General features: G+C 42.6%; 1 protein-coding gene across 1 annotated transcript in view; it reads left to right on the top strand.

Moving 5' to 3' along the window:
* LOC112231012 (BMP/retinoic acid-inducible neural-specific protein 1) overlaps positions 1-27,651 on the top strand; it is a 115,529-nt gene that overhangs the window by 49,135 nt on the left and 38,743 nt on the right. Inside the window, exons 3-5 of the mRNA XM_024397503.2 lie at positions 12,243-12,433; positions 15,439-15,608; positions 25,567-25,672. Coding sequence (XP_024253271.1) covers positions 12,243-12,433; positions 15,439-15,608; positions 25,567-25,672 — 467 coding nt within the window. The remainder of the gene's footprint in view (positions 1-12,242; positions 12,434-15,438; positions 15,609-25,566; positions 25,673-27,651) is intronic.

Here is a 27,651-nt window from a genome sequence, read left to right as displayed (position 1 = left end):
CCTGCTTATCCATCACATCTGGACTACCGACGTAATCTGCCCAAGGTTTTTTTCCCAACAGGCCCCTCCGTCGCGACGTCCCCTGAATGCCCATCTGCTAGCCTGATAGCCGTGGCCCGCTAGCTGTCTAGAGCACATTGGACTGTTAGCTGTATAGATCCATTTGCCAATTGGACTGGACCCCTCTGCTACACGGAACCCTGCTAATCCGTCATGACTGGTCTATCGACGGAACCGCACAAGGAGGCTAAAACAGACTTTCCTCCGTTGTGATGTCCCTCTTAAGGCCCTTCTGCTAGCTTGCTATCCCCAGCCTGCTAGCTGTCTGAATCGATGTGTCCCCAGCCAGCCCAACCATTCACTGGACCCTTATGATCACTCGGCTACGCATGCCTCTCCCTAATGTCGATATGCCTTGTCCATCACTGTTCTGGTTAGTGATTATTGTTTTATTTCAATCTAGAGCCTCTAGCCCTGCTCAATATGCCTTAACCAACCTCTTAGTTCCACTTCCCACATACGAGATCACATCACCTGGTCTAACCCAGGTGGTCTCATTTGTTGACCTATGTAACTGTAAAAGCCGTGGTTTCATGCATGTGAACATTAGAAGCCTCCTCCCTAAGTTTGTTTTATTCACTGCTTTAGCACACTCTGCCAACCTGGATGTCTTAGCCGTGTCTGAATCCTGCCTTAGGAAGTCCACCAAAAACCCTGAAATGTCCATCCCTAAATATAACATTTTCCGGCAAGATAGAACTGCCAAATTGGGCGGAGTTGAAATCTATGCAGAGATAGCCTGCAGAGTGCTGTCTTACTATTCAGGTCTGTACCCAAAAATCCACCATTGCCGCTCATAGACCAACCTCTGCCCTCAGCTGTGCCCTGGACACCATATGTGAATGATGTTCATGCTGCTAGGTGACCTAAACTGGGACATGCGTAACACCACGGCCATCCTACAATCTAAGCTTGATGCCCTCAATCTCAAACAAATTATCAATTAACCTACCAGGTACAACCCCAAATCCGTAACGGGCACCCTCATAGATATTATCCTAACCAACCTGCCCGCCAAATACACCTCTGTTGTTTTCAACCAAGATCTCAGCAATCACTGCCTCACTGCCTGCATCCGTAATGGGTCTGTGGTCAAACGACCACCCCTCATCACTGTCAAATGCTCCCTAAAACACTTCAGCGAGCAGGCCTTTCTAATCGACCTGGCCGGGGTATCCTGGAATGATATTGACCTCATCCCGTCAGTAGAGGATGCCTGGTTATTCTTTAAAAGTGGCTTCCTCACCATCTCAAATAAGCATGCAAAAAATGCTTATAATAATCCATTCAAAAAATGTAGAACCAGGAACAGATATTGCCCTTGGTTCACTCCAGACCTGACTGCCCTTGACCAGCAATAAAACATTCCTGTGGCGTATTGCATTAGCATCAAATAGCCCCTGTGATATGCAACTTTTCAGGGAAGTTAGGAACCAATATACACAGGCAGTTAGGAAAGCTAAGGCTAGCTTTTTCAAACAGAAATTTGCTTCCTGTAGCACAAACTCAAAAAGTTCTGGGACACTGTAAAGTCCATGGAGAATAAGAGCACCTCCCCCCAGCTGCCCACTGCGCTGAGACTAGGAAACACTGTCATCACCGATAAATCTATTATAATTGAGAATTTCAATAAGCATTTTTCTACGGCTGGCCATGCTTTCCACCTGGCTACCCCTACCCCGGTCAACTGCCCGGCACCCCCCACAGCAACTCACCCAAGCCTCCCCATTTCTCCTTCACCCAAATCCAGATAGCTAGACAATCTGGAACCGCACTTTCTAAAAGTATCTGCCGAAATTTTTGCAACCCCTATTACTAGCCTGTTCAACCTCTCTTTCGTATTGTCTGAGATTCCCAAAGATTGGAAAGCTGCCGTGATTATCCCCCTCTTCAAAGGGGGAGACACTCTAGACTCAAACTGCTACAGACCTATATCTATCCTACCCTGCCTTTCTAAGGTCTTCGAAAGCCAAGTTAACAAACAGATTACCGACCATTTCGAATTCCACCGTACCTTCTCCGCTATGCAATCTGGTTTCGTGGGTGCACCTCAGCGACGCTCAAGGTTCTAAAAGATGTCATAACCGCCATCGATAGGAGACATTACTGTTGGTCGTATTCATCGACCTGGCCAAGGTTTTCGACTCTGTCAATCAACACATTCTTATCGGCAGAATAAACAGCCTTGGTTTCTCAAATGTCTGCCTCGCCTGGGTCACCAACTACTTCTCTGATAGAGTTCAGTGTGTCAAATCGGAGGGCCTGTTGTCTGGACCTCTGGCAGTCTCTATGGGGGTGCCACAGGGTTCAATTCTCGGGCCGACTCTCTTCTCTGTATACATCAATGATGTCGCTCTTGCTGCTGGTGATACTCTGATCCAACTTAGATCACTGCACCTGTACATAGCCCATCTGTAATATAGCTCATCCAACTACCTCATCCCCATACTGTATTTATTTATTTATCTTGCTCCTTTGCACCCCAGTATCTCTACTTGCATATTCATCTTCTGCACATCAATCACTCCAGTGTTTAATTGGTATATTGTAATTAATTTGCCACCATGGCCTATTTATTGCCTTACCTCCCTTATCTTAACTCATTTGCACACGCTGTTTATAGACTTTGTCTACTGTATTATTGACTGTATGTTTGTTTATTCCATGTGTAACTCTGTGTTGTTGTATGTGTCGAACTGCTTTGCTTTATTCTTGGCCAGGTCGAAGTTGTAAATGAGAACTTGTTCTCAACTAGCCTGGTTAAATAAAGGTGAAATAAAGATGAATTAAAAAATAAATAAATAAAATATCACACTCACCAAAAGGCTTTTCAACCTTTTAAACACTTTTAAAAGTTGTACGATCATAGCAATTACACAGTAGATACGGCTCAAAACACACTGCAACTATACTTAATGTGAATATATAGTGTGAATATCAGTGCTTTACCATCTGAAATACTTTTATGGGAAGCTTCAAATGAATTTGGCAATTTTTGAGTTCTGAATTACAATGAGGCTGGTTGAGGCTTTTCTGGGCTTTCTCTCTCTCTCATTATTTTGGAAGTTACCTGTATTTTAAATGGACAAAGTAATATAACGGGCATAGGGATAGAAAGGTCAGATATGTACAGTATGTTTGATGCATATAAATGTTACATCTTTATTTACGTATAGTATCTGAGCACAGAGATCCACTCAGCTGGATAGAAGTAAAAAGCATTGAGAGCTCTTGGTGTCCCAGGTAAGAAAGGCCTGGTGGTCTCCATAGCAACCAACATGTGATGTCCTCTCAGGTCTAAAATACAGAAATTACATTTAAAAAGTGTCCTTGTGTATGTAAATGAAACACATTTGATCAATTTCACCATGCAGCATTTACTCTCCAAAGTTGTTGGGACATTATTTTATGAAAACCCTGCATTTTATGTTTTCAGTTAAAACAGTACGTAAGGGTTTGAAGTTGCTTTCCTGTAGAGATTGTCCACGATTTGTGCACGGTATTGTTGATTGGTGAGACTTTTCACTTTGCACAGGTATAAAAGACCAGCACATCATTACTTGGAGGTAAATATTCACAACTGTCAATCCTCTCTAGTTCATGTCAAGATATGTCTTACAGACACCTGGGAAAATTAGCACTGAGTCAGTCTGATTAGTCAGCGCTTGTCTATTTGTCATAACAACAAAATTAGTATATATAGAATATATCTCTCCAGCACAGCCTCTCTCATCATTCCCTGTGAAGGACGTATGGGAACATCAACAGGGAAACTATCAGATTCATCACCACCACGCACATCTATTTTTATCATCTCCGGCTCGGAACAATCCCACCGATGTTTATAAATGCCCCCACTGTGCTGTCTGAACTCCATTATTGCCTGTGGCAGGGCTGATTCACACAGTACATTAAAATAGGCACGGATTTCACTTCATAATTTCTGGCCTTGATGTCACCTGCTGTGTTTACAGATCCAGCCCACACCGGTACTGAATAGAAAGCAGCAAAGCAGCACCGTTGAAAACCAAAATAAAAACCTCATCGATTTCCACATGGCCCTCTGTAGTAAAAAAGGCAATTGGATTAAGATTTATTCCATAATATGTTTAAAGGCCTCGGCGGTTCAACATTATCCAGGAATTCAATTGTATATCTGTGGCTGTTTGATTTATGGCTACTGCTTTAGTTGTCTGATGACAATGAAAACCCTGATTGTAGTGCTTTTTCCCCCTCAGGCCATCGGTATAATGCACACCACCGCCGCACAGGAGAAGCTTTAAGGTTTGAGATATAAAAATATAAAACACTTGGGGTCCCCACTATGGAACAGTGGGATAATAGCTTAGAGATGAACTACCCACCAAGGGACTTCAACACTTGGGTAATCCCTAACAACCTAGATCTCAACATGTGGGGATAATTGGGTTCAGTTAGGTATTACTTCTCTTGTGTTAGAATGTATGGCTCGCTGTGTCATATAGACCCGATAATACCTGAGTCGTGATTGGTCCACTATGGTAGGAATAGGATTTTGTATGAATATTAATCTAATTTAAATATAATTTCCTTCAACAGATGTGGGTTGGTTGTACAGACATAGAATAATGAGAGTGTTCTAATATGAACCACCCTATCCCTTGGAGGGGGAAGTGATATATGGAATGGACACTTGTGGAAAAGGCTGCCACGTACACTCAAGAAAAATAAGATATGGTAGATGTTCAAGTCACTTAGCATTGTCTGTTTGATCTAAGAGAGATGTTTGATCTAAGAGAGAGCCCAGCTTGTGAGGAATGGAAGGAATATGTCAATATAGTGTGGAGATGCATTTTACCACATCATTCTTCTGGGAATTATAATTACTGGATCACAATCTATCCCAAGCAGGATGCCAGCAATGCCTACAGAGACATCCGTGTAAGCAAGCCTCGTCGAAACATGAAGGCTTCTGTAACACCACCAGAGCCAAAAAGATAGCCTACAGTAGTGTAGGATCCTGTATCTCTACTGGAAAGCTGAACAAGGACACATATTGGTTTTTACAGCATTATGAAAATGGTATTTGTAGCTGTCTTTCTCGGACACATAGAGCTGTCAGAGAACAGTGTGGTTCAGAGCCCATTCAGCCGCAATGGATTATCTGAACACCCTCTTTTCATGTCACCCATTTCTAATGGGGAATTGAATCTGGGTGTGGGATTACTTTATCGGGTGTGCACTTTACCGCTCTATAGAATGCGATTAGATGCATCTAGGACAGCGACTAAAGGTTCCTTAGATGGTGAGTTTCCCCTGATCCCATGGAAAAAGGTTAAAGCTGTCTGTCAAATCTGTGGTAGCCTTTAAGACTGGTGTATATCAAAGTAAAAGTAATGTCTTTCATGTCATCAAGAGCTATATGTGCTTACTTGATTAGAAAATATATAATATTAATATATTTCATTGAGCGTTATGTGGGTTAGTGTAGGATGTAATGTTCTCATTCAAATGAATGTTAGACGGCAGCTAAATCTAGCTTTTCAAAGCCTGATTGTCTCTCAATCCTCGGGGTGTCGACTTTGACAGAGAAGATAGTGCCTTGATTGGCCACATTTGTCTCTGAGCGTTCTTCTCCCTCCCTCCCAATTACACATTTTCATATTCATCTCCTGCTCGCTGCATAATAAGAGGCAGATTGAGAGTGGTAGCTCAATGTGCGACAGATTATGCTTAATTATGGACCGTGCACTGTGGATGTTCTTTTTCTTCAGGCCTGCAAGATGTTCACATCTGAAATAGAAGCAGACATGACCAAAGCCACCAGTACAGTCATTAGTTGTTGCATTCCCTGGTGAGATATGTCCCCATTCACCACTCATAGAAATCAGTGGGAGCCAGACACTTTTGATTGCTCAAATGTCTTGTCTCAGCTCTGGGAAGACGAGTAAACAGAACAAAAATGCAGAGAGAGGGCTCGATAAATAATTGGGCGGGAATGAAATGTTCCCTCCAAACGAGGTTGCAGGGGAATTAGTGGAAGATGGATAGCTCTTCCTCAATGTTCTTGAAGTTGAAATGCCTTTCGAAAGTTTTCCTGGCGGAAAACATATGAATAATCTTTCATTTGCATTGTGGAGAAAGGAAAATAAAATACTGTTATTTAATTTTCGTTGTGGTTTCATATCTGATAACAGAAAGCAGCATTCTGTAATGTTTTTTGAAATGTAGTGCCATTTCTCATGAGCACAGGCCAGGGGGATGTGAAATGGGTAAATGCTTGAAAAGATCAGTTGGCAGCAGAAAAAATGATGTTTGGAAGGTCTTGGAATTTTTCTCCCTGCTAGCCATAAAACATTTTAGTTGAAGCATAAAAACAACAACAAGATATTAAGATTAGATGAGGCATTTACAGAGGTGCATCAATATATCTGCAACTTGTGTCATGATGCATTAGTAAGCCATTAAAGTGTTATCTGAATTGATTTAGACTATTACGAGGACATCATCTTCACACACACACACACACACACACACACACACACACACACACACACACACACACTCTAATGCCTGATGGAAATGATAATCACACCATCTCCCAATTCCTCAGATTGCAGTGGCACTGCTATTTATCTCGTCATAAGTTTCTTTGAGGGATCATTAAACTGGGCTTTGAGTTGAGGGATTAAGCAGTGAATCATGTAGCCAGTTCCATCTGTTGGCCTGCTTAATCTGGGCATATGGACCCAAATACATATGGCCAACACACATTTTTCTTTGCTAATCGTCCCGAGCCACGAAGAGAGGGATGTACTTAAAACAAATTGATACATAGCAGAGAGAGGGGAGAGGAGAGGGGGAGAGACAGAGATGAGATTTTGGTAAATCTGATCATCTCTCTCAGTTCTCTTGGCATGGTTATTATCGCATTTGGTGCAGGTCTGATTTATCATTCCATTTGGATGCTTGTGTGTCCAAAACAAACACACACACGCAGTAAGTGCTCGCTCTCTGAAGAGGAGCCCGACTGAATCAGCATGCACCAGCACACACCACCGAGCATTGTGCTCTAGAAAATTGCTTATCTTTTTGACATTGAAGAATTGTGATATTTTTGTTTTCTTCTGAAGAAAAGCCAGTGGAAGGCAGTCACATATCATCTATTGGATATCTGATATGAACAAAATGGCGGATGAATTATGGGAATACAAAGAAGAATATTATTTTATACTCATGTTGGGTATAAATTGGTGAATGAAGGACCTGTTACTGATAGATAGCAGTCTACCATTCCTCTATAATCGAGCACTGGTGTAATAACATAACCGACTAATCAGAGGCAAATCTACTTTTAGTAACAGATGCATTGCAAATCTGTTATTTTGAGAGTCTGTTTAGAGTCACGATAAGAAAAACATTATTCTTTGTACTCACACCACCTGCTGTTTTTGTCTGCATATGAATACCATTTTATTAACCCTTTAAGACCATTTTATTACCTGTTATCTTACCAGAAACATTGACAGAGACCACTCATTTACATGTCCCCTTTGATACATTACATTATAGTCAATTAGCAGATGCTCTTATCCAGAGCGACTTACAGGCGCAATTAGGGTTAAGTGCCTTGCTCAAGGGCACATCAACAGGTCAAATCATCACACTATCATGACTGCTAGCCAATCTCTCAATCGCCTGTAAAAGTAGGCATATGTACTATGCATGCATGTGACTTTGGACACAATCCAAATACTGAAGTGGAGAGAAAGAAAAAAAGTCTGATGGTAATAGCATGCTGAACACGGCCAATGAAAGGTGTTACCCCGAGCTATGCACAGGGAGATTGAACCCAGCTGATAGGCTCTCTGACAATTGGAAGTAAGTAATAGGTCATCAAAAGAAAGGAGGACCAAGGAGCTCTTTATGAAGAGTGCCTTGGTCCTCCTTTCTTTTTGATGACCAATTTAGCCCTTTTACCAAAGAGCACCTTCTATCTACAAAGACCTACTATTGTGTACCCTAGCAGCGCCTTCCTTCCTTCAATTTGGGCCCAAGGACCTATTCAAAGATCAATCATGATGAGGGTAGGGGAGTCTAGGAGAGTAAAATACGTCTTGGTGGTGTAAAGCATGCTTTAGAGGTCATTATAGGACAGCAGAACTACTGTTTGCATATACAGTATGCAATCAGCATTCTGTTTGTTGATGACATGGTATTGACATGGTATTTATGACATGGTATTGACACATTATGTCTAGAACAATATTCCTGCCTGTACACAAGCAGCCCAATTCTGATCTTTTCACACAAATGCTTTTCTTATGACTAATTGGGCAAAATATAACAATTGAGCTGTCTGTGTAAACACAACTATTGCCCGGATAAGAGAATGAGTCGTTTCATATCCTGCTTTACATTTACAGCATATACTTATACTGTGGGTTTCTTTGCACACATGCCAACGATTTCAGCAAATCAGTTAAATGAATGATAGACTAGGTAATTGAGTCAGACTTGATTTGTTTTACTAATGTGTAGTGCTATTTACCCTGGGCCCTGTGTTAACCTGCATTTAGCCTTCACCTGTTTTATTTCTACCCCAGTGTCGAGAGACAATAGAGGATAAAGTCCAACGCTAAACCACGGGGTTGTTTCACTGCGGTCGTTTCAACACTTTGACTTCCTCATTGACATTGATCCAAAGGACGGGGTTGCAGCAAATGAGAAAACTGAGTAGGGCTGCTGCTGGATCGTGAGCCAAACACAGTGGAGAGATAAGCACAAATTGGACCAGAATGTAGCTTTCTTCATTCTGCCCTTCCTATTTGTCTTTCTCTCTCTCTCTTTATCTCCATCTCTCCCTCACTCGTGCTTAGACAATTGCCCAATGACACACACACACACACACACACACACACACACACACACACACACACACACACACACACACACACACACACACACACACACACACACACAACAAAAGCACACACACAGGGACACACTTTCATATACAGAAGCTTGCATATACACACACAGTATACAATTACACACCCACGCACATAATGGACTCACACACACAGACACACAACCATGCAAGTACGCTACCTATCTCATGAGTGATTTCATGTGGAGACTTAATATGCCTCATTATCTGCCCTACTTTACCTTCAGATTTGTTGATGCAAAACCAGACACAATGCAATTTGTATACATGTGTTCCCATCCTCTTGAAGAGCGGTAATTAGAAAGCGCTTAGATGCTTTTCAAAAAGGCTGAGAGAGTGAGATTCACCTGTCATGGAGCCACAACACCTCCATCAATGGCTGTGAGTGTGTGTGTGTGTGTGTGTGTGTGTGTGCTATCGTGCAGGTGTGGGTGCTTTCGTGCAGGTGTGTGTGGGTGTGCATGAGTATGATAGGGTAGATGGGGGGAAAAAAACCTGCTTCAAAATTGAATTCACGGCCAGTGGTGTCTCTCCCAAACAAATGTGGTCTCTCATAGAATCCTCTTACGTTGCAGGAGGACCCTGTTGAATGAGATTTACAAATCTGTCTGACTTCCAAGGTGTCAGAATCCAAATTGTTCTGGTACCCAGCACGCAGTATGTGAGCCGGCCTCATGCAGGTAGACTTAATTGTACGTGGATACCTAGCCTTCCGCTTCCAGCTGCCAAGTGACATTTTTATTACAGCACCGTCCCCCTCCCCCCATTCAACGTGTAACAATTGTTTTGCGGGCCTGTGTTGCTAAACATGCAAAGTGTAAGCTGTCTCAGGGGAAATTAAAAGGACAACTGCTCCACCAGCGGGATTATTTCAGACAAAGAATAAAAAATCTAAGATTTATAGCTGGGGGGATATTTATATATCAGACACCCCTGACCTAGGCAGGGCCAGTCACGGCACATCATACTGCGTCAAACACATATGAAAAAGGCTGATTATGTAATAGCTACGCCATTGTTAAAATGAATAGCGGGGAGATAATACTGAGTAACGCCTGGACTACTGTGCAATGTAATAGATGTAGAAGGGTTTTCTTATTTGTTGGATCACATAGCTAACTCTTTAGTAGTTGCCCTAGCCATAACCCAGGGTAATGATATTAGTATACCAGCAGTCCTATTACAGATACTAGACCATACCATTTACACAATAGGTCAGAATTGATTCCAAATCAAATCAAGATCATACACAGATTTGCAAATGTAATGGCAGGTGTAGCGAAATGCTTGTGTTCCTAGCTTCAACAGTGCAGTAATACATAGCAATAATAAGCAATACACACGTAATCCCCAACAAGTTTTACTAAAGAAATGAAGAAACATCAGAATGTTTAATGGTGTGTGAAAACACTATGGACAGTACAATAGAAAAGGTGTGTACAGTACATCAGTAGTTATATGGGATGTGCCAGGACTGGAATACAGTATCAATCAATCAAAATTATTTATAAAGTCCTTCTTACATCAGCTGATGTCACAAAGTGCTATACAGAAACCCAGCCTAAAACCCAAACAGCAAGCAATGCAGATGTAGAAGCACGGTGGCTAGGAAAAACTCCCTAGAAAGTCAGGAACCTAGGAAGAAAGCTAGAGAGGAACCAGGCTCTGAGGGGTGGTCAGTCCACTTCTGGCTGTGCCGGGTGGAGATTTTAACAGTACATGGCCAAGATGTTCAAATGTTCATAGATGACCAGCAGGGTCAAGTAATAATAATCACAGTGGTTGTAGAGGGTGCAACAGGTCAGCACCTGTTCATAGCCGATCAGTCAGAGTTAGAGACAGCAGGTGCTGTAGAGAGAGAGAGAGTCGAAAACAGCAGGTCAAGGACAAGGTAGAACATCCGGTGAACAGGTCAGGGTTCCATAGTCACAGGCAGAGCAGTTGAAACTGGAGCTGCAGCACGACCAGGTGGACTAGAGAGAGAGAGAGAGAATATACTGAAATTAAGACAGGAGAAATACTCTAGATATAACAGACTGACCCTAGCCCCTGACACAATCTATTGCAGCATAATTGCTGGAACCTGAGGCAGGAGGGATCGGGAGACACTGTGGCCCCATCCGACTATACCCCCGGACAGGGCCAACCAGGCAGGATATAACCCCACCCACTTTGCCAAAGCGCAGCCCCCACACCACTAGAAGGATATCTTCAATCACCAACTTATTACCCTGAGACAAGGCCGAGTATAGCCCACAAAGATCTCCCCCACGCCACAAACCCGAGGGGGGCGCCAACCACATATGCAGTGGGTAAAAAAGTATGTAAACATTATTAAAGTGAACAGTGTTCCATGACTCCATGGCTATGTACATAGGGCAGCAGTCTCTAAGGTACAGGGTAGAATACCTAGTGGTAGCTAGCTAGTAACAGTGACTAAGGTTCTGGGCAGGGTACTGGGTGGAGGCCGACTAGTGGGGACTGTTTAACAGTCTGATGTCCTGGAGATAGAAGCTGTCTCTCGGTCCCAGCTTTGCTGCACCTGTACTGTCTCCACAGATGGTAGCGGGGTGAACAGGTCGGGGCTTGGGTGGCTGAGGTCCTTGGTTTGTTTTGTATGGGATATCTATAATAGACATTTGAGTGCAATTCATATGTCTTTGAGAATCTAGGTCTATGATTGGGATTCGATTACAGATCCAGGCTTTTTGCCTGATTGCAGGACCCAGATCTAGGTTGGGTTTGATGATGATCATTTATTACTTAGCAAACACAATCAGGACCTACAGAGAAAAGGCGATAGCCCACAGCCATGCTTGGCATTTGCCTTGATTAGATAACATGTTGTCTCGATGGCGGGAGATCATGTTCACTGGCAGTTTTCTGCTTGAGGCAGAGCTAAATCAGCTAATTCAATGTCATCACCGAGTACCAAGTGCTTCTATGTTTTTTCTCTTACTTAGTGATGGCAATACAGCAGTTTTCTTTCAATAAGGATGTGATCACAATTTACTTACGCTCTTGTGATAACGTTGCCACTAGCTATTGTGAACATTAACTAAATAATCCAATGCCGTTTTGGACGTTAGACGAGTATGGCATTTGTGACATCACGTCAACTGCGAAGGTGCTTGCTATAGCAGGTGCCAATTGTAAAATGACCTTACATTTTGATGTTGCATAAATGGTTGTCATAATGACATCAATGAATATATTAAGACGTAAGCATTTACCTATTCTGTTTTTCTTGTAGGGAGTTTGCGCGTTGGAAGGTGAGGAACACAGCCATTGAGAGGAGGGACCTGATCCGGAACCCTGTGCCGCTCATGCCAGACTTCCAGCGCAGTGTCCGGTTGCTAGGGCGACGACCCTCCACTCAACAGTTCATCGACACCATCATCAAGAAGTATGGAACCCACATCCTCATATCCGCCACCTTGGGAGGTGAGAAAGCATATATTTACTTCTACTTTACTAAGACAACAGTGGTGGGCCATTAAATGCCCTCCCGGGCTACTCCTTATTGTGGTGGTTCGACAATTTTTTCCCCCCATTACTTTATTTGGGCAAAGCCCTGTTATATACCTGTACGTACAAGGTAATGTCCATTGTCCATGCCACCTTCTTGATGGGGAAATAGATGGGATATCAATTGGTAAATTTGTAGTTTGACAGTCAAATGAGCTTAATCATAGCTGGTAATTATAGAATGGTAACCCCCTCTAAAACCTGCACTGGTTCTTCTCATGGTTCTGTCCTGTTAAAACCACCTCAAATGTTATCTTATCTGATTCAACATTTTGTATCAACCTGTCGCTGACGATTTTGGAGCTCATGCATTTTACAGGCAAGGCCCTGCTTTAGAAACATATCTTTTCTGTTTAAATCTAGGATTTCACTTGAATGTCAAACAGTCATCTTCAATAATTCAGTTAAAGTGAAAGTGGGGGATTTCATAGGTAGACATTTAGAGTTGCAATATCATATATACAAGCCTTCAAGGTGATTTTCCCTAACACACTCATTATGGAATTCAGAAATCTAATATTGTGGTGAAATATGAAGCTTAGGTAAAATATAAATAAGTTCAAAATAAAACTCCAAGGAGGATGATTCACTACTACCACAAATGCAGACGTTATTAAAGGTAATGAAATAAGGAATCTTGACACAAAGAACTGATTGCAATGTTGCAGGTTGTCTTTATTTCTCTTCTCTCTCTTTTCACTGTTTTCATTCTCTCTTCCTCTTTCTTCTCTCTCTCTCTCTCTCTCTATCTCTCTCTTCCTCTTTCCCTCTCTCTCTCGCGCTCTCTCTCTCACTCTTCTCTCTCTTACTCTTTCTTGTTTGTGTCTCTTTCTTCAATTCTCGGTCTTTCTTCCCCCTCTCTCTCCCAACTAACTAAGTTTCACCATATCATGTGTAACCTTGAAGGCATTTCAGAGAGTTATGGCCTAGAAGTCACTCATCTTAATCTCTGGGTTGCACATTAAAGAAACACCATTATGTGAGCCGATAAACCCAGAAACCAGGAGTGTACTGAAAGCTGGCCTGCAGGCCCACAGCTATTACATCTAAGGTGATAAAGGAGTACAGAAAAGATGATGTTCTCTTCGTCAGACTCACTTTATGAGCTAAAAGGAGTCTCTGTTTAATTGGAAAAAATAGGTCTGTCTGATGGCCGGCCCCATTGAGAATGTGTGATGGCGTGTGTGTGAGAGTGTGTGTGTGTGTGTGTGTGTGTGTGTGTGTGTGTGTGTGTGGGGGGGCATGCATGTATGTGTGTGTAGTATGTGCATGTGTGTTTGCAGGTCTGCAGACACTGTTGAACACTGCACATGTTGCCATTGTGCAGTATAATAGTATAATGTAAAACATCCTGTAACCCACACAGGTACCATTAACTCCACAATAGAGTACCTATGTCTAACAATTCCATTGCTTTTAAGCACCAGTAGCACTCCTAGCACCAGACAGCAGACGGTGTTAATGATATACAGGCAAATCAATACCTTCCCCTCATATATTGCTTTTATATATCCATCATCTTGTATTATTTCATTACAGTAGCCAATAAAATCGGGGCCCTGTATGGCAATAATGTATATCCATAAAAATGGGAATGACATCATTGACCATAGGCTGAGACAGAGCTTAGGACGCTGAAGGCTCAGCTATAGGTATGAATCAATTTAGTCATTATCGAGGCACAGCGCCAAAGAGCTGCCCAGTAAAATGTAAGACAATGTATTTTTTATGAAAAGATCACCCACAAAGATAAAATATAGCTAGGGCCTGACTTCACTGGGGCAAAAGCAGTAAAGTCACATATTTATGTACAGTAGACCTACTTCCACATAAGCCAGAGAGGGGCAAAGCTATAGCGATAGAGGGTTAATGTTGTATCATTATCTTTGTGCAGTAGGTCAAGGGTGTGTGCGTAACCTTCCTTCCCCCGGGGAAGAGCAGGGAGAGTAGAGAGAGAGTGGGGCTATCCTCCTTCCATGCCATGGTACTGCTGTTTCAACCAGACATGAGACATTGGGGCTGACTGTTGCCCCCCCGGTCACAGCCACCACAAGCTAAGTGACCAATCCCAATGCATCGCCAAGGGCCAAATAACCAATCACGATGCGGGGGTCGTGAACATATGTGACATGTTCTTGAATGAGTTCCAGACAACTTGGCTTGTATACTCTTTGAACGGCAAGGAGAGGGCGGCGGAGGGAAAATGAGCTGTTCAACCTTTACGAAGTGTCAACAAACAGGCGTTGGCATGCGTACACTTACAGTAGATCACAGAGTCATTGTTTGCTGCTGTGTAAAGGTTCAGGCCTTTCTGCTGGAGTGTTCACTTCTTCCCCTGCGGTATCAGGATGTTTACTTCTAAAGGTCATTCCCTCGGTGTGAAAGCAATCCACTCACTTACGCCCTTAACATATTCAACCTTTATAAACACATAATATGGAGTTATTAGGGGGATAATAAACAGTTTCTGGTGACATTTTGATGTATAAATGGCAGTTATAGTCACTCCAGACATTATAATTACAGTGACGTTATAGAGATGGCTTGGAAACTTCAGTAATATTTGTTGCTTAACAATATGATGTACTTTATTGTCCATTTACATGGAAAATCATTCTGTGACTTCAGCATACAAATACACAAACACAACACGATATATCACATGCAGCAGTACGGGAAACTGAAAAGTTTACATGTTCATTTATTCAAAGTCTCTGCGGCCTACTGTCATACGTGTATTGGTCCTGCATCTGTCCTTTGTCCCACTGTTCAGCAGCCCCATGGCTACTAGCCACCGATGGACAACAAAGTGTGCATACTGTACATGAATGAATTCTGCTACCAGGAAAAATAGTAAGTCAACAATGGTATTTTATTGTACTGTATCATAAAATAAGTTCCACTTCCTGTCTTCCCTGTAGGTGAGGAGGCATTGACCATGTACATGGCCAAGAACAAGCTGGACAGAAAGTTGGTCAACGCCACTCAGAACGTGGAGGCCCTGCACCAGCTGGCCTCCTCCTACTTCATTGACCGAGATGGCACCATGAGGAAACTCCATGAGATCCAGATCTCTACCAATGCCATCAAGGTATGCATCTTTACACACACAAAAATACAGTATATAAATATGTTCAAATGTGTCACAGTAGTTGGACATCAAAGGAATGAGTTTGAGAAGTAGTGTAATGTCTGAGCACTGTTTGGTGATCCCACAAGTGATCTTTAACTAAGCTTTTGTGATATAAACCACATTTCGACAAACATGATGTTGTTCTGGTACACAAACACATGACTATCACACACACCTCCAGCCCCATCCTAGCCACCCTGGAGAGTGTCTTGCCGTATTTTTGAAGTCCTAAGTGACAGGTGGATGAAGAGGTTCTGGCAGACAGGGTGCTGGGAAGCAGGAAGTCAAGCATGACACAATTAAACAGAATTGACAATGGCTGCTGAGTCAGGGCTGGGCGAAGAGTTGAGGAGGGAAGAAGCACACACAGCGCATTCTCAACAGTATAGCCACTGTAACCAGCCACACTGTGTGGAGCCAGAGAAGACCTGTCCTGACTATCTTCTTGACTGACAAACCTGTACTATCTCTGAGTCATACCAGTGTTGAATAGTTGGACTGTGTATGTGGGAGATCTCTGAGTATTTTGAAGTGTGTGTGTGTGTGTGTGTGTGTGTGTGTGTGTGTGTGTGTGTGTGTGTGTGTGTGTGTGTGTGTGTGTGTGTGTGTGTGTGTGTGTGTGTGTGTGTGTGTGTGTGTGTGTGCGTGCGTGCGTACGTGCGTTTATCCTCAATCTTGCGGCATCAAAGAATGTGACTACTCAATGTCAAGAATAGTTTTACACTGAGTACATGACTAATAATTCAATCTGTCTTACACTACAATTACATTAATCATATACAATATCTCATCACATGTCTCAACTGAGGAGAGAGTTTATTTAGTGAGTCAGAAGGGTTATCAAATCAACAAAAACACTTATCACATTCAATTCATTCAATAAAATATGTTGATCCTATCTTCAATTTAAGTGGAATGAACAATTGATCCTTCAGGCATTAGATAAGGAAGAAACACTCCATGTATATTTCAAATAAGCAAAACAAAGACACTTGAAGGGAACAAAATACCATATAACAAGAAAGACAAAATTAGACCGAATTTAGGAGGAGGAAAACAGTATAACAGAAAATCCATTTTCATTGATTCCCAATATGAAATAGGATCGGTTTTGTTCTGTTTTGACTGGAAAAGAGGGAAAAATTGAAAGCAAAAATAATATTATTTGAGGCCACTGCCCACATTAATGAAAGCTGATACACATACTATTGAAAGGTTTATGCTTTGTCAGAACTACTATCATCCAAAATCTGTTGTGGCTGGGCCAATCTCTCCCACTATATATAGAAGGTGATGGCAGAAGTAAAGTCAGCCGCTGGTCCTACAGTCACGTAGCAGACAGACAACGATCTGTACGTGGAGAGGAAGCTGAGTCTGACGCACAGCCTGGATCTATAGACACAGAACAAGGCCCTGCACTTCCAATATTGATTTAATATGGCTGGGAGTCAAACTTCACAGTGAGACGCTGCGGTCTATGGAGAAAACACAGGCACAAAGACATCAATAGAGATGAAAACTAAGACTGTTTCCTGTCTGGCGAGTAAGCACATTTACTGTGTAGGGTTTGAGTTAAGTACAGGGTTTACTTAGTGAAATGTGCGTTTTAAGCTCTGGAGATGGCTAGTTTTGGTATTTAATTTCCCTTTCACAATTTTCCATATCCTCATGTTATCATGTTATCACACTCTCAAACACACATGCATGCACACACACACATCCACGCATGCATGCACCAGACATACACATTGTTAGTCATATGTCTAGAGTAAGCCCTAATCTTTTTTAGTCTGTACACTCTCTCCCCCCAGATACCTCTTGCTGGAGGACACTTCAATAGTTGAGGCTGTAGCAGAAAAATGAACAGTAGTGTACAGGCATTAGTGTGTGTGCATTAGTGGGGATGGCCTGAGAGCATCCACTGATCTGCCAAGCTGGGCTATATTTATCAACTCCTCATCCCTGGCCCGTCCCCCCCATCTCCCCAAGCCTTAGCACTGCTTAAGAGGTTCCAGAAACTTGCAAACGTTAATCAAAACTAAGACATCTCCCCAATGCCCCGGTGACACCCAGGGCAAGCCAGGGATTTGTTATTTTTCTAAGACCCCACACAGGAATTTATCTGCCCAAACCAATGAATGTTTGTGGCCTGGAAGCCTCAACCATCACCTCCATTCTTTTTGGCTGCAAAACATTCACAGCCCCATGGGTGGCTTAATAGCAGAACTCCAAACAAACAAGGTTTTTGGGCCAAAGTGTCTCTGTAACTGGCAGATTGTTTGTTGGGGCTGTGAAGTCTTGGAGTGCCATGTGTGTGCGTTGAAATGTGCATGTGTACATTATATGCTGAGATTGCAGAATTAGATGTTCATCCACGTTCTCCAAACATGACGTTTTTAAGTTAAGTGTTAAGTTTAGGCACTCATTCTGAATGGTTAAGGTAAGGGTTAAGGGATAGGGTTAAAACAAAACATTTTAAACCAGTATCCACAACTGGGATCTCACACGCAACCTTCTGATCCAGAGTCATGGGATTATACCCATTCGCCAACCCCGTCCACAATGCCTTAGCAAAACCCAAGTTTACTTGATGGCCCTAGTGGCTGGTTTTGAAGGCCTTTCCCGACATCCTCAGTGCATGGATAGACTTCCAATGTCGACGTCAATCTTTAATGATCTAACTGGCATATCAGCTTTTATGGAATTCAACTAAAGGCAACACACATACACACGGCAGGGCTGACCTGTGGTTACTGAGATCCTATAGGAGGATTCCCACAGTACTTAATTTGTCTCCTAGAATATAGAACTGTTCTTCACTTTCTACACATTGAAGAGATGACAACTAAAGTTGCCAAGAGCATACATTTTTTTCTACTGCTCTTGCAATTATATACACTGAGTGTACAAAACATTAGGAATACCTTCCTAATATTGAGTTGCACCCCCTTTTGCCCTCAGAACAGCACAATTTGCCGGAGCATGGACTATATAAGGTGTTGAAAGCGTTCCACAGGGATGCTGTCCCATGTTGAATCCAATGCTTCCCACAGTTGTGTCAAGTTGGCTGGATGTCCTTTGGGTGGTGCTCCATTCTTTATACACACGGAAAAACGGTTGAGCGTGAAAAACCCAGCAGCGTTGCAGTTCTTGACACAAACCGGTGCGCTTGGCATCTACTACCATACTCCGTTCAGAGGCACTTAAATATTTTGTCTTGCCCATTCAACCTCTGAATGGCACACATACACAATCCATGTCTCAATTGTCTCTCTTTAACCTGTCTCCTCCCCTTCATCTACACTGATTGAAGTGGATGTAACAAGTGACATCATTAATGGATCATAGCTTTCACCTGGATTCACCTGGTCAGTCTGTCATAGAAAGAGCATGTTTTGTACATTCAGTGTATACACAGCAATATCCATCCATCCATATTTCTATTGATCAACCCGTGACACATCTGCTCCCGCTCTTCCCTCCCCTGGGCACTTGAGGGTGCCCTGCATCACGTACTCCTGCCATCCTTCACGCACACCTGCCTTCCCTCACCACGCGCATCAGCGTTATTGGACCCACCTGGACTCACTTATCACCTGTTTATTTCCTTCCCTATATTTGTCAGTTCCTCAGCTCTGTTCCACGTGCCTGCATTGTATTGTTTTTGTCTTTAGTATTAGTTTTCTGACACTGTTCCTGTCTCGTTCCATGTCCATCTTTATTAAATGTGATACTCCCCATACCTGCTTCGTCTCTCCAGCGTCAACTCATGTGACAGAATGCAGCAGCCAACATACGAAGCATCGGGGAGTACTGGCGTTCCGGTTGGTATGGAGACATCGGCTCTGGGTCGCCACCGATGGAACCGGGGGTGCCTAGCCAGCTCGTCGGGCTTCCACGCCCTAACTGGCTCGAGACGTTTCTTTGCCCCAGTTGGCTCGGATGGCACCCATCCTACGTCGGGCCTCAGCCGGATTGTCAGTTCTTGTTCGCCCAGCCGGTCCAGGAGTTTTTTTTGTTTGTCGTTTGTTTTGTTGGTGACGTCGGGGTGGATTCTGCCGCCGATGGAACCGGGGGTGCCTAAGCCAGCCCATCGGGCTTCCACGCCCTGGCTGGCTCGAGAGGTTTCCTTACCTCGGTTGGTTCGGTGGCTTCCCATCCCACGTCACTCTCCTCCGGATCATCGGTCTCCACCTCTGCAGCCGTATCGACAGGCTCCCATGTCTCAGCCGGCTTGCCCAGCGCCCATGTCTCGGCCAGTTCGCCCAGGTGGGACGCCGTATGGCGCCCCAACAGGGGGGTGGGGGTACTGTCACGACTGCTCCCTGCTCCCGCCCAGGGTGCCAGGTTGCCCTGCGCATCACACACTCCTGCCATCCATCACGCACACCTGCCTTCCCTCGTCACGCGCATCAGCACTTATCACCTGTTTATTTCCTCCCCTATATTTGTCAGTTCCCCAGCTCTGTTCCCCGTGCCTGCATTGTATTGTTTTTGCCTTTAGTATTAGTTTGTTGACGCTGTTCCTGTCTCGTTCCATGTCCGTTATTTATTAAATGTTTTACTCCCCGTACCTGCTTCGTCTCTCCAGCGTCAACTCATGTGACAACCCGTCCATTACCCCGTCATTCATTCAGAGCCAACTATCTTTCATTGTGCTTACTAGTCTGGCTACCTATTCGTTTGTCTTTCCATCCACCCATGCCTCAGCAGGGCAAACAAACAAGTAATTGGGACACAACATACTGTCTAAAACTGTAGCATAGCCTAAATCAGAAATGTACAGTAGCCCACTAAGCGAAATAAAGAACAGCACAACAGAATGAAGAACATGCGTCAAACTGTGCACGGCACAATCCCCCTCCCGTTAGAAATAAAAAGTAAGACGTGTGCTTCTGTGTAGCAGGATCCAATAGCTGGCTGCAAGATAGCAGTCTTGGAGGGGGGGGATCATTTAAGAAGGAAAATAAGATGCCCTGTAGGGTGTTTTATTGAAAGATGGAGGAAAAAATTCAATGTTATGAGCAGACTGTTTATATGTGACAAAGACCATGGATGATTATGCAGGGGTGGTCGGAATATGGTTTCTGCTGTGGGACGCTGGCCAATGTTCCCACAAGGTCACCTCCCTGAAGAGTCACTCTGCTGGCCTGATTTACACTAGGATTCAATATGCAGATTTACTGATGATGCAGCAGTTGTTTTTCCAGGCGTCCATGCCGGATCTATGGGACAGGCCAGAATCCTGTTTCTCCTTTCTGATTGCCACCTATGTGGTCCACAGTCCTCTTGAGTAGTGTGGGGCCAAATGTGTCTGAAATATTGAAATTGTTTTTTGGGGTGACCCAGATTTTTGGGGGGTGTGAATTTAACTCAGCTATGATTACTTGTTTGGGGAGGGTTGTGGCCTAATGAATGCATTTGTATTTTATATGTTGGTACTCAGTTTTAGCACTACCAATTTTACCAACTGACATATCATGAGTTTTGCGGGTAGGCCATGTGATACAGTGTAATTATTACATTCCATGGAATCACATTACATTCCAAAAGCAAACTTACTCTGAGATGTGTCCAGCCATGAAGAGTTACTGGGGAGCTTCTCCCTTCATTTCCCTGTTTCCAGAAATAGAAAGTCATTAGGTGAGTGGCAGGTGATAGGCACATTAAGAAAGCTCTGCTGTGACAGCATTCCCTTGATGAAGACACTCCATCATACTGGATGTATCCCTCCCTCAAGTCCCAATCTATTCCTTCGTTCCCTCTCTCCCTCCTTCTCTCAGGCTAACATGATTTTTAATCCTACCTGCTGTCACCAGAGTTGTGTGACAGCAAATATTTCTGAAATGGCTAGAGGACAGGGCTAGGCGATGTCTTGAAGCCTTTGATAAGCAGTAATGCTAATAACTGTGCCTTGATTCACTAACTGTAGCTATACCACAAACGTTGTCAGTAGTAATACTCCTCACCTCTACACTGCCGTAATAAAGTGTAGATGTGCAGCACAAAATGACTGCCATGTGGGCTCATTGTTGGTGAATGAGGTAAGTTTATTCGTCTTGAAATTACAAGCACCTTGTGATCTGGTGGGATACATGGATGTAAGTTAGTAGTTAATTACATATTTCTCTGAAACAAAGAGCGAGGGCCGAAGAAGGATTGATTGGTTGATTGTGCTTCATCTGAGCTGCAAGGGCAAGCAATTTCCTGAACTTCAGCAAGCTTGCAATAACGCCTCCTGAAGCCAGTCTTATTGCAGCCATAGTTTTTCTGTCAGTCGGTGCTGGAGGGAAAAGTCTACAATTATACATTTTGAATAATGACTGCAACAGTGCATGAAGTTCACTTGAGTCCTTATGAATCACAGACACCATGAAAATGGCATATAATGTGAATAATTGAATAGGTGTTAATTAAAAATACATGGTGATATTGTTAAACAAAATGGGTATTAGACATAACGTTGCCACTCATCCCCGTTACATAACATATTGAAATGCCATTGCTCCTGAGGCTTCCAGCGTGACATGCTCTTAGCAATCCATTGTGCACATAATTGACAGGAAATATGCTATAACCGTTAGTGGGATCCATCTAAATGAGAAGAGATGGATAGGATGCAATGTACTATAGTATGTTTTCACTCTAACACAAACCAATTATCCTGCTCTGGACATAGATTGAGTATGCAATTCAAACAAATCCTAAAATTGACAAACACAGGATAACATTGTTCCTCTCATTATAATCCAAATATGCTTATGATTCTACACTCTTAGAAAAAAGGGTTCCAAAAGGGTTCTTCGGCTGTCCACATAAGAGAACCCTTTTTGGTTCCAAGTAGAACCCCTTTGGGTTTCACGTAGAACCCTCTGTAGAAAGGTTCTACTTTTACATGGAACACAAAAGGGTTCTACCTTGAAACAAAAAGGATTCTTCAAAGGGTTCTCCTATAGGGAAAGCCGAAGAACCCTTTAAGGTTCTAGATAGCACCTTTTTTGTCTAAGAGTGTAGGTATACTGAATTTTGGAGATCAAAGAGAGCGTGTTCTAGAGCCATGGTTTAAAGATAGGACTATGAAACAGTATGGCCCCACTGGGATTCTGAGTTGTGTTCCGCTTAATAATCCAAATCCTCTAAATCCCCCTTGGCCTGTTTCAGCTCTTTGATTGCTCCTTGTATTTTTATTACGTCGTATGCCGTTTTTATAATCTGGCAAACCAATAAATGGAGTGTGAGAGTGAGTGAGTGAGTGAGTGAGTGAGTGAGTGAGTGAGTGAGTGAGTGAGTGAGTGAGTGAGAATCAGTGGTGGTTTACCTAGGACAGTAATCTAATATTTTCCCTCCTTTTGACAATATGATTCTTGCACTATAGCACACATTGATCGAGGGAAAATGTCTGATGTATTTTCTGCATTCACAGTGCACACAGTTGTGTGTACAGTATGTGTGACATTGTGAGTGAGTGTGTGTATGCATGCGCGTGCATGCATGTGCATGTTTTGCCAACAATGGGGTTGCCCAGAGGTTATAGAAAGACCAGTTATTCACTCTGCTAGGTTACCATGCATCATGCAATACGACCTTTATAGGAAGTCATTTATTATGTGATAAGCAACGGGAGAAAGCACCCTGTCAGCACCCATCAAGATGCCAGGGTTTGATAGGCCAGGCAAGCACAGTAATCAATCTACTTTGAAATTCGAAAAGTTCTTGTTTTGGATTCTCAGTCAGTAACTTTACTGTAGCTTTCTGACATTTTGGAGTTTGCAGTGGTGGACAGTTGCAGTGGTATGGCTGCTGCAAGCATACCTAACTTTAGATACTCTTAAATAATAAACAGATCCAAATTATGTTGTCTATTGTGCTCAAAACATAACATATTTACCATTTGGTAGGAAGGGACATACACTTTAATGTTAAGCAATGTTATTGCGAAGCTTATTGGGAGCCTATCACTCTCAGTTTTACCCCACAACAGAGTGACGTCAAGGGTAAGATATACATCTGTCTAATTTCCTGCTTGTCAGCCTGCCATCTGGCCCCGAATCACAATGAAAGATGGGAAAATGTCCACTGGGAACAGACATCAATTCAACATCTATTCCACGTTGATTCAATGTCATTTTATTGAAATGATGTGGAAACAATGTTGATTTAACCAGCATGTTCCAAGCAGGAAGGGAGAAATAGGGCCTTTAAGGACACAAACACATTTTACTGGGTGAATTGAGGATCTGATTTACCCATCACTGTATCTCTGCTCTGTATCAATGTAGCTGTATATCATGTTTGTTCACCATTAAGTATTTGACTATGGACCCTCCCCGCATCTTCGATAACCCCTATTCACGAGATTGGACTTCATGCAAGCTGCCAACGCAAACCCCCCTCATTCAAGCTAAGAGTTTTCTAACTGAGCCAGAGACTGAGTGATTTTCCATTGAGGTTAATGCCAAGAGTTTTTTTCTCTTAATCTCCATTGCTGAGTAGCATCGCATCTGGCTTCTTGGAATCATGTGAAAGTACTATTGAGCACTGCCGGCCAGCTCGTTACGAGAAGAAAAGGGGATAAAAAGGAAGAAAGTCACCCTTCTTTTCAAGAGCAATGTCTTTAAATAAGTCTAAAGTTAGACGTGTAGTAAGACCTAAAAGCACCCTCACATTTGACTACCCTAATTATCCCATAGATTGAAGCTTGGGCAGGAAGAGAGGCGATGTCTGTGACTTTTATAAGGGAAGTGATATTCTCTAGCAGAGAGTGGGGCGCAGGCACCGATTGAAGAAAAAAGTCCATTAGCGTCTTGCCTCTTTTAAAAGGAAATAACATCTTTAAAGGTCCTTAAAAGAAAATAGGTCTTAGGAGCCGGTGGTGGTACACGTCGCAGACGGAAATAAGGAGGTACCTATAGACGTGCTGTTTAGAAAGACCTCATACGCCGCCTTCTGCGCTTTGGCCCAAATACGGTTCACTTAGCTGAGCAACGCAGAACATGTATGTGCTAGCGTGGCACGCACATGGAGTTCAGATATTTATGAACTACTCACATAGTCCCATTTGAAATATGAATGGCTTATCCATAGCTAAATTAATCACAGCCAGCAGTATTTATCACAGCCTTAATTTTGCTGGGACCCAGAAAGAGTATCTGCTGCCTTGGCAGAAACTAATGGGGATCCATATTAAATAGAAATACAGTACGTGCTATGTTTTTAACCATGTATAACAGATATTGTTAGTTGATGAGTGTCCCCTTCTGAGTAAAGGAAATGCCGCACACCACTTATTTATGTGGAAATATAACCATGCCTGACACAAGGTCAAGAATAAAACATTCAATCCGACCCTCTAATGATACCAATGACTGCTTGATGAGTTACATGTTGCGTCAGGTAGCCTAGCGGTTAGAGCGTTTGGCCAGTAACTGAAAGGTCGCTGGTTCGAAGGTGAAAGATGACCAGGTGAAAACTCTGTTGATGTACCCTTGAGCAAGGCACTTAGCCCTAATATGCACCATGGTACTATGGCTGACCCTGTAAAACAACATTTTTCACTGCACCTATGTAGTGTATGTGACATGTGTAAGGGTTCGATTAAATCTGTAATGCTGAAGACCTGCAATACAGTGTGTTATAAATGATATGACAATGTTCCCGTGTTCGCAAAATACTGCATGTCGGCTCCATTGGAAATTAACTTTACATTTCAATTGTGCTACAGCAAAGATCTCCAGCGCTATGGATTGAATCGAGTCCTAAATCTCAACTCAGGATTTTAGCTTGTGAGTCTAGTCAAATTCTCATGAAAATAACTCTCTCATAATCACCCCCTATCCTCCCTCACTCCAACACACACACACTGCAGGTGTCTTTGTCCCCTACTGTTCCTCTCATCTTTGTCCTGATTCTCTTGCAGGTGACAGAGACTCGTACTGGCCCACTGGGATGCAGCAGCTATGATAATCTGGACTCGGTGAGCTCTGTCCTCCTGCAGAGCCCGGAGAGCAAGCTCCATCTTCAAGGTAAACATCCCTGCTCATGTCCCTGACCCTACTTCCACCATGGGAGTAGAGTCCTGCAGGGGTCAGCTTTTTTCTGCCGCACCCGCCCCCCACTGGCCACATCAATTAATTGCCCCATCCGATATCCAACATCAGGACAGATTTTCCTCCACAACCTGAACCTCCTGTATAGAATTCTTCTGAGAGCCGATCCATGACCCGCTAAATAAAATCTATTCATTTAATTGTTTTTATGACTCCAAAGTAGTAGGATATTAGGCTATCACTGGACTAATTCATTTGTCTGCATGTCTATTCAACATTTGGTTAAAAGGAAACCATGCCATGAATTAAGAATGATAGGCCTATCTTATTATTTTCACAATACTATGCAGCACATTGACTCAAATCGCTTTGAAGAAGAACCTTCTAATTAGCCTTCTTCTTACCTAATGAAAGCTTATAGACGACATAACAAAACAATACCTTTACATTTGTCACGTGCCTCTAGGTCCCCAGGCTGCTCGTTATGGCGCACACCTGTCACCATTGTTACGTGCACCACGTCATTAGACTCACCTGGACTCCGTCACTTCCCTGATTACCTTCCCTGTATATGTCACTCCCTTTGGTTCCTTCCCCAGGCGTCATTGTTTCTGTTCCTGTGTCATGTCTGTGCGTTGTTTGTGTTTCTTATTTATGTATTATGCTGTGTTTAAGTATTAAAACACTCACTCCCCGAACTTGCTTCCCGACTCTCAGCGCACATCGTTGCAACATTCAATATTGTTTAGATAATACAATTGTTTAATTGAAAGTTAAATAAACAATTCCCGGAATCGAATAGGCTATAGGCTGCAAAAATAGCATACATTTATTTAGTTAGCTATTGACGACTCAAACTTTTACCAGACGCACAGGTTTAAACTTTATATGACTTGTGTATGATCTAATTGAACGAAAGCTTGAATTAATGTAATAATTAACTGAATTATCGTAACAAATACCTACTTGCACTTTTGCAAGCTGTGTATCCATCTACAAGCTTGTTGTCCTCCTTGTCCACAATGACTCCAAAATAGTTCCAAACCGGTGATTTCACAAAACATTTATTTTTATTTTTCCTGTTACATTTTGCTTGTTACCATTTTTGTATCACATGGACAAATTAGGAATGTTTCAGCACCAGACAAATAATGGACAGTTCCCTGCGCTCTCTCACTGCATGGCTGATAGCCTTGGCCTAGGCTATGTCTGCCTCACCGTTAACATAATGGAATACGCATCGCAATTCAACACAAAAAGTTCCTAGGTTTGTAGAAAATATTTGTATCTTTATTTAAAACATTTTCAACCCCCAATATAATTGTTCTGAACCACGAGCCTGCCTGTGGGTTGAAATAATATTTTCATTCCACTCATCAGCCAATTTTTCTTTTGCGGATCCACTGCGGGGAATCATGAGTATCCAACCCAATGCTACAATGGCTGGAGGGTTAAGGGTCAATATTCCACTTTAGCCCCTAGTCCATTCACATAATGAAATTCTGTTCATACATAGAGAAAAAGCCTCATAGGGACTTCCACCTGATTTGCGCTGTCTTGCGGATTGAATATGAATGTATTTTGTGGAATGAACCAGAGATTTGCTCCATAATTCCACTCCATTTTTTCATGAATCTTCTGTCCTTATGCTAATAAAATTGTCATAGATTTTACCTGACACTTTTATCCATGGTGTGTTTGGCCCATGAAGGAATCAAACCCAACAGCCTGAGCAATCAGAATATTTGAATTTACTTCATCTTAGACCTCCCAATCAATAGGGAAGATTTTGTTATGTTTATTTTATTAACTTATTTACAGACGTTTATTTATAGTCTGAGTATACTTAGATCACATACTGTATTCAATATTACATTTGTAACATTCATTGACACGCAAATATCATCTTTGAGTGGCAACTATAAGCTTGCAAAGATAGAAAAGTAGACAAACGT

The sequence above is a fragment of the Oncorhynchus tshawytscha genome, linkage group LG33 (assembly GCF_018296145.1).
Source record: "Oncorhynchus tshawytscha isolate Ot180627B linkage group LG33, Otsh_v2.0, whole genome shotgun sequence".
Lineage (NCBI taxonomy): Eukaryota > Metazoa > Chordata > Actinopteri > Salmoniformes > Salmonidae > Oncorhynchus > Oncorhynchus tshawytscha.
This window is presented reverse-complemented; position numbering and strand designations above follow the sequence as displayed.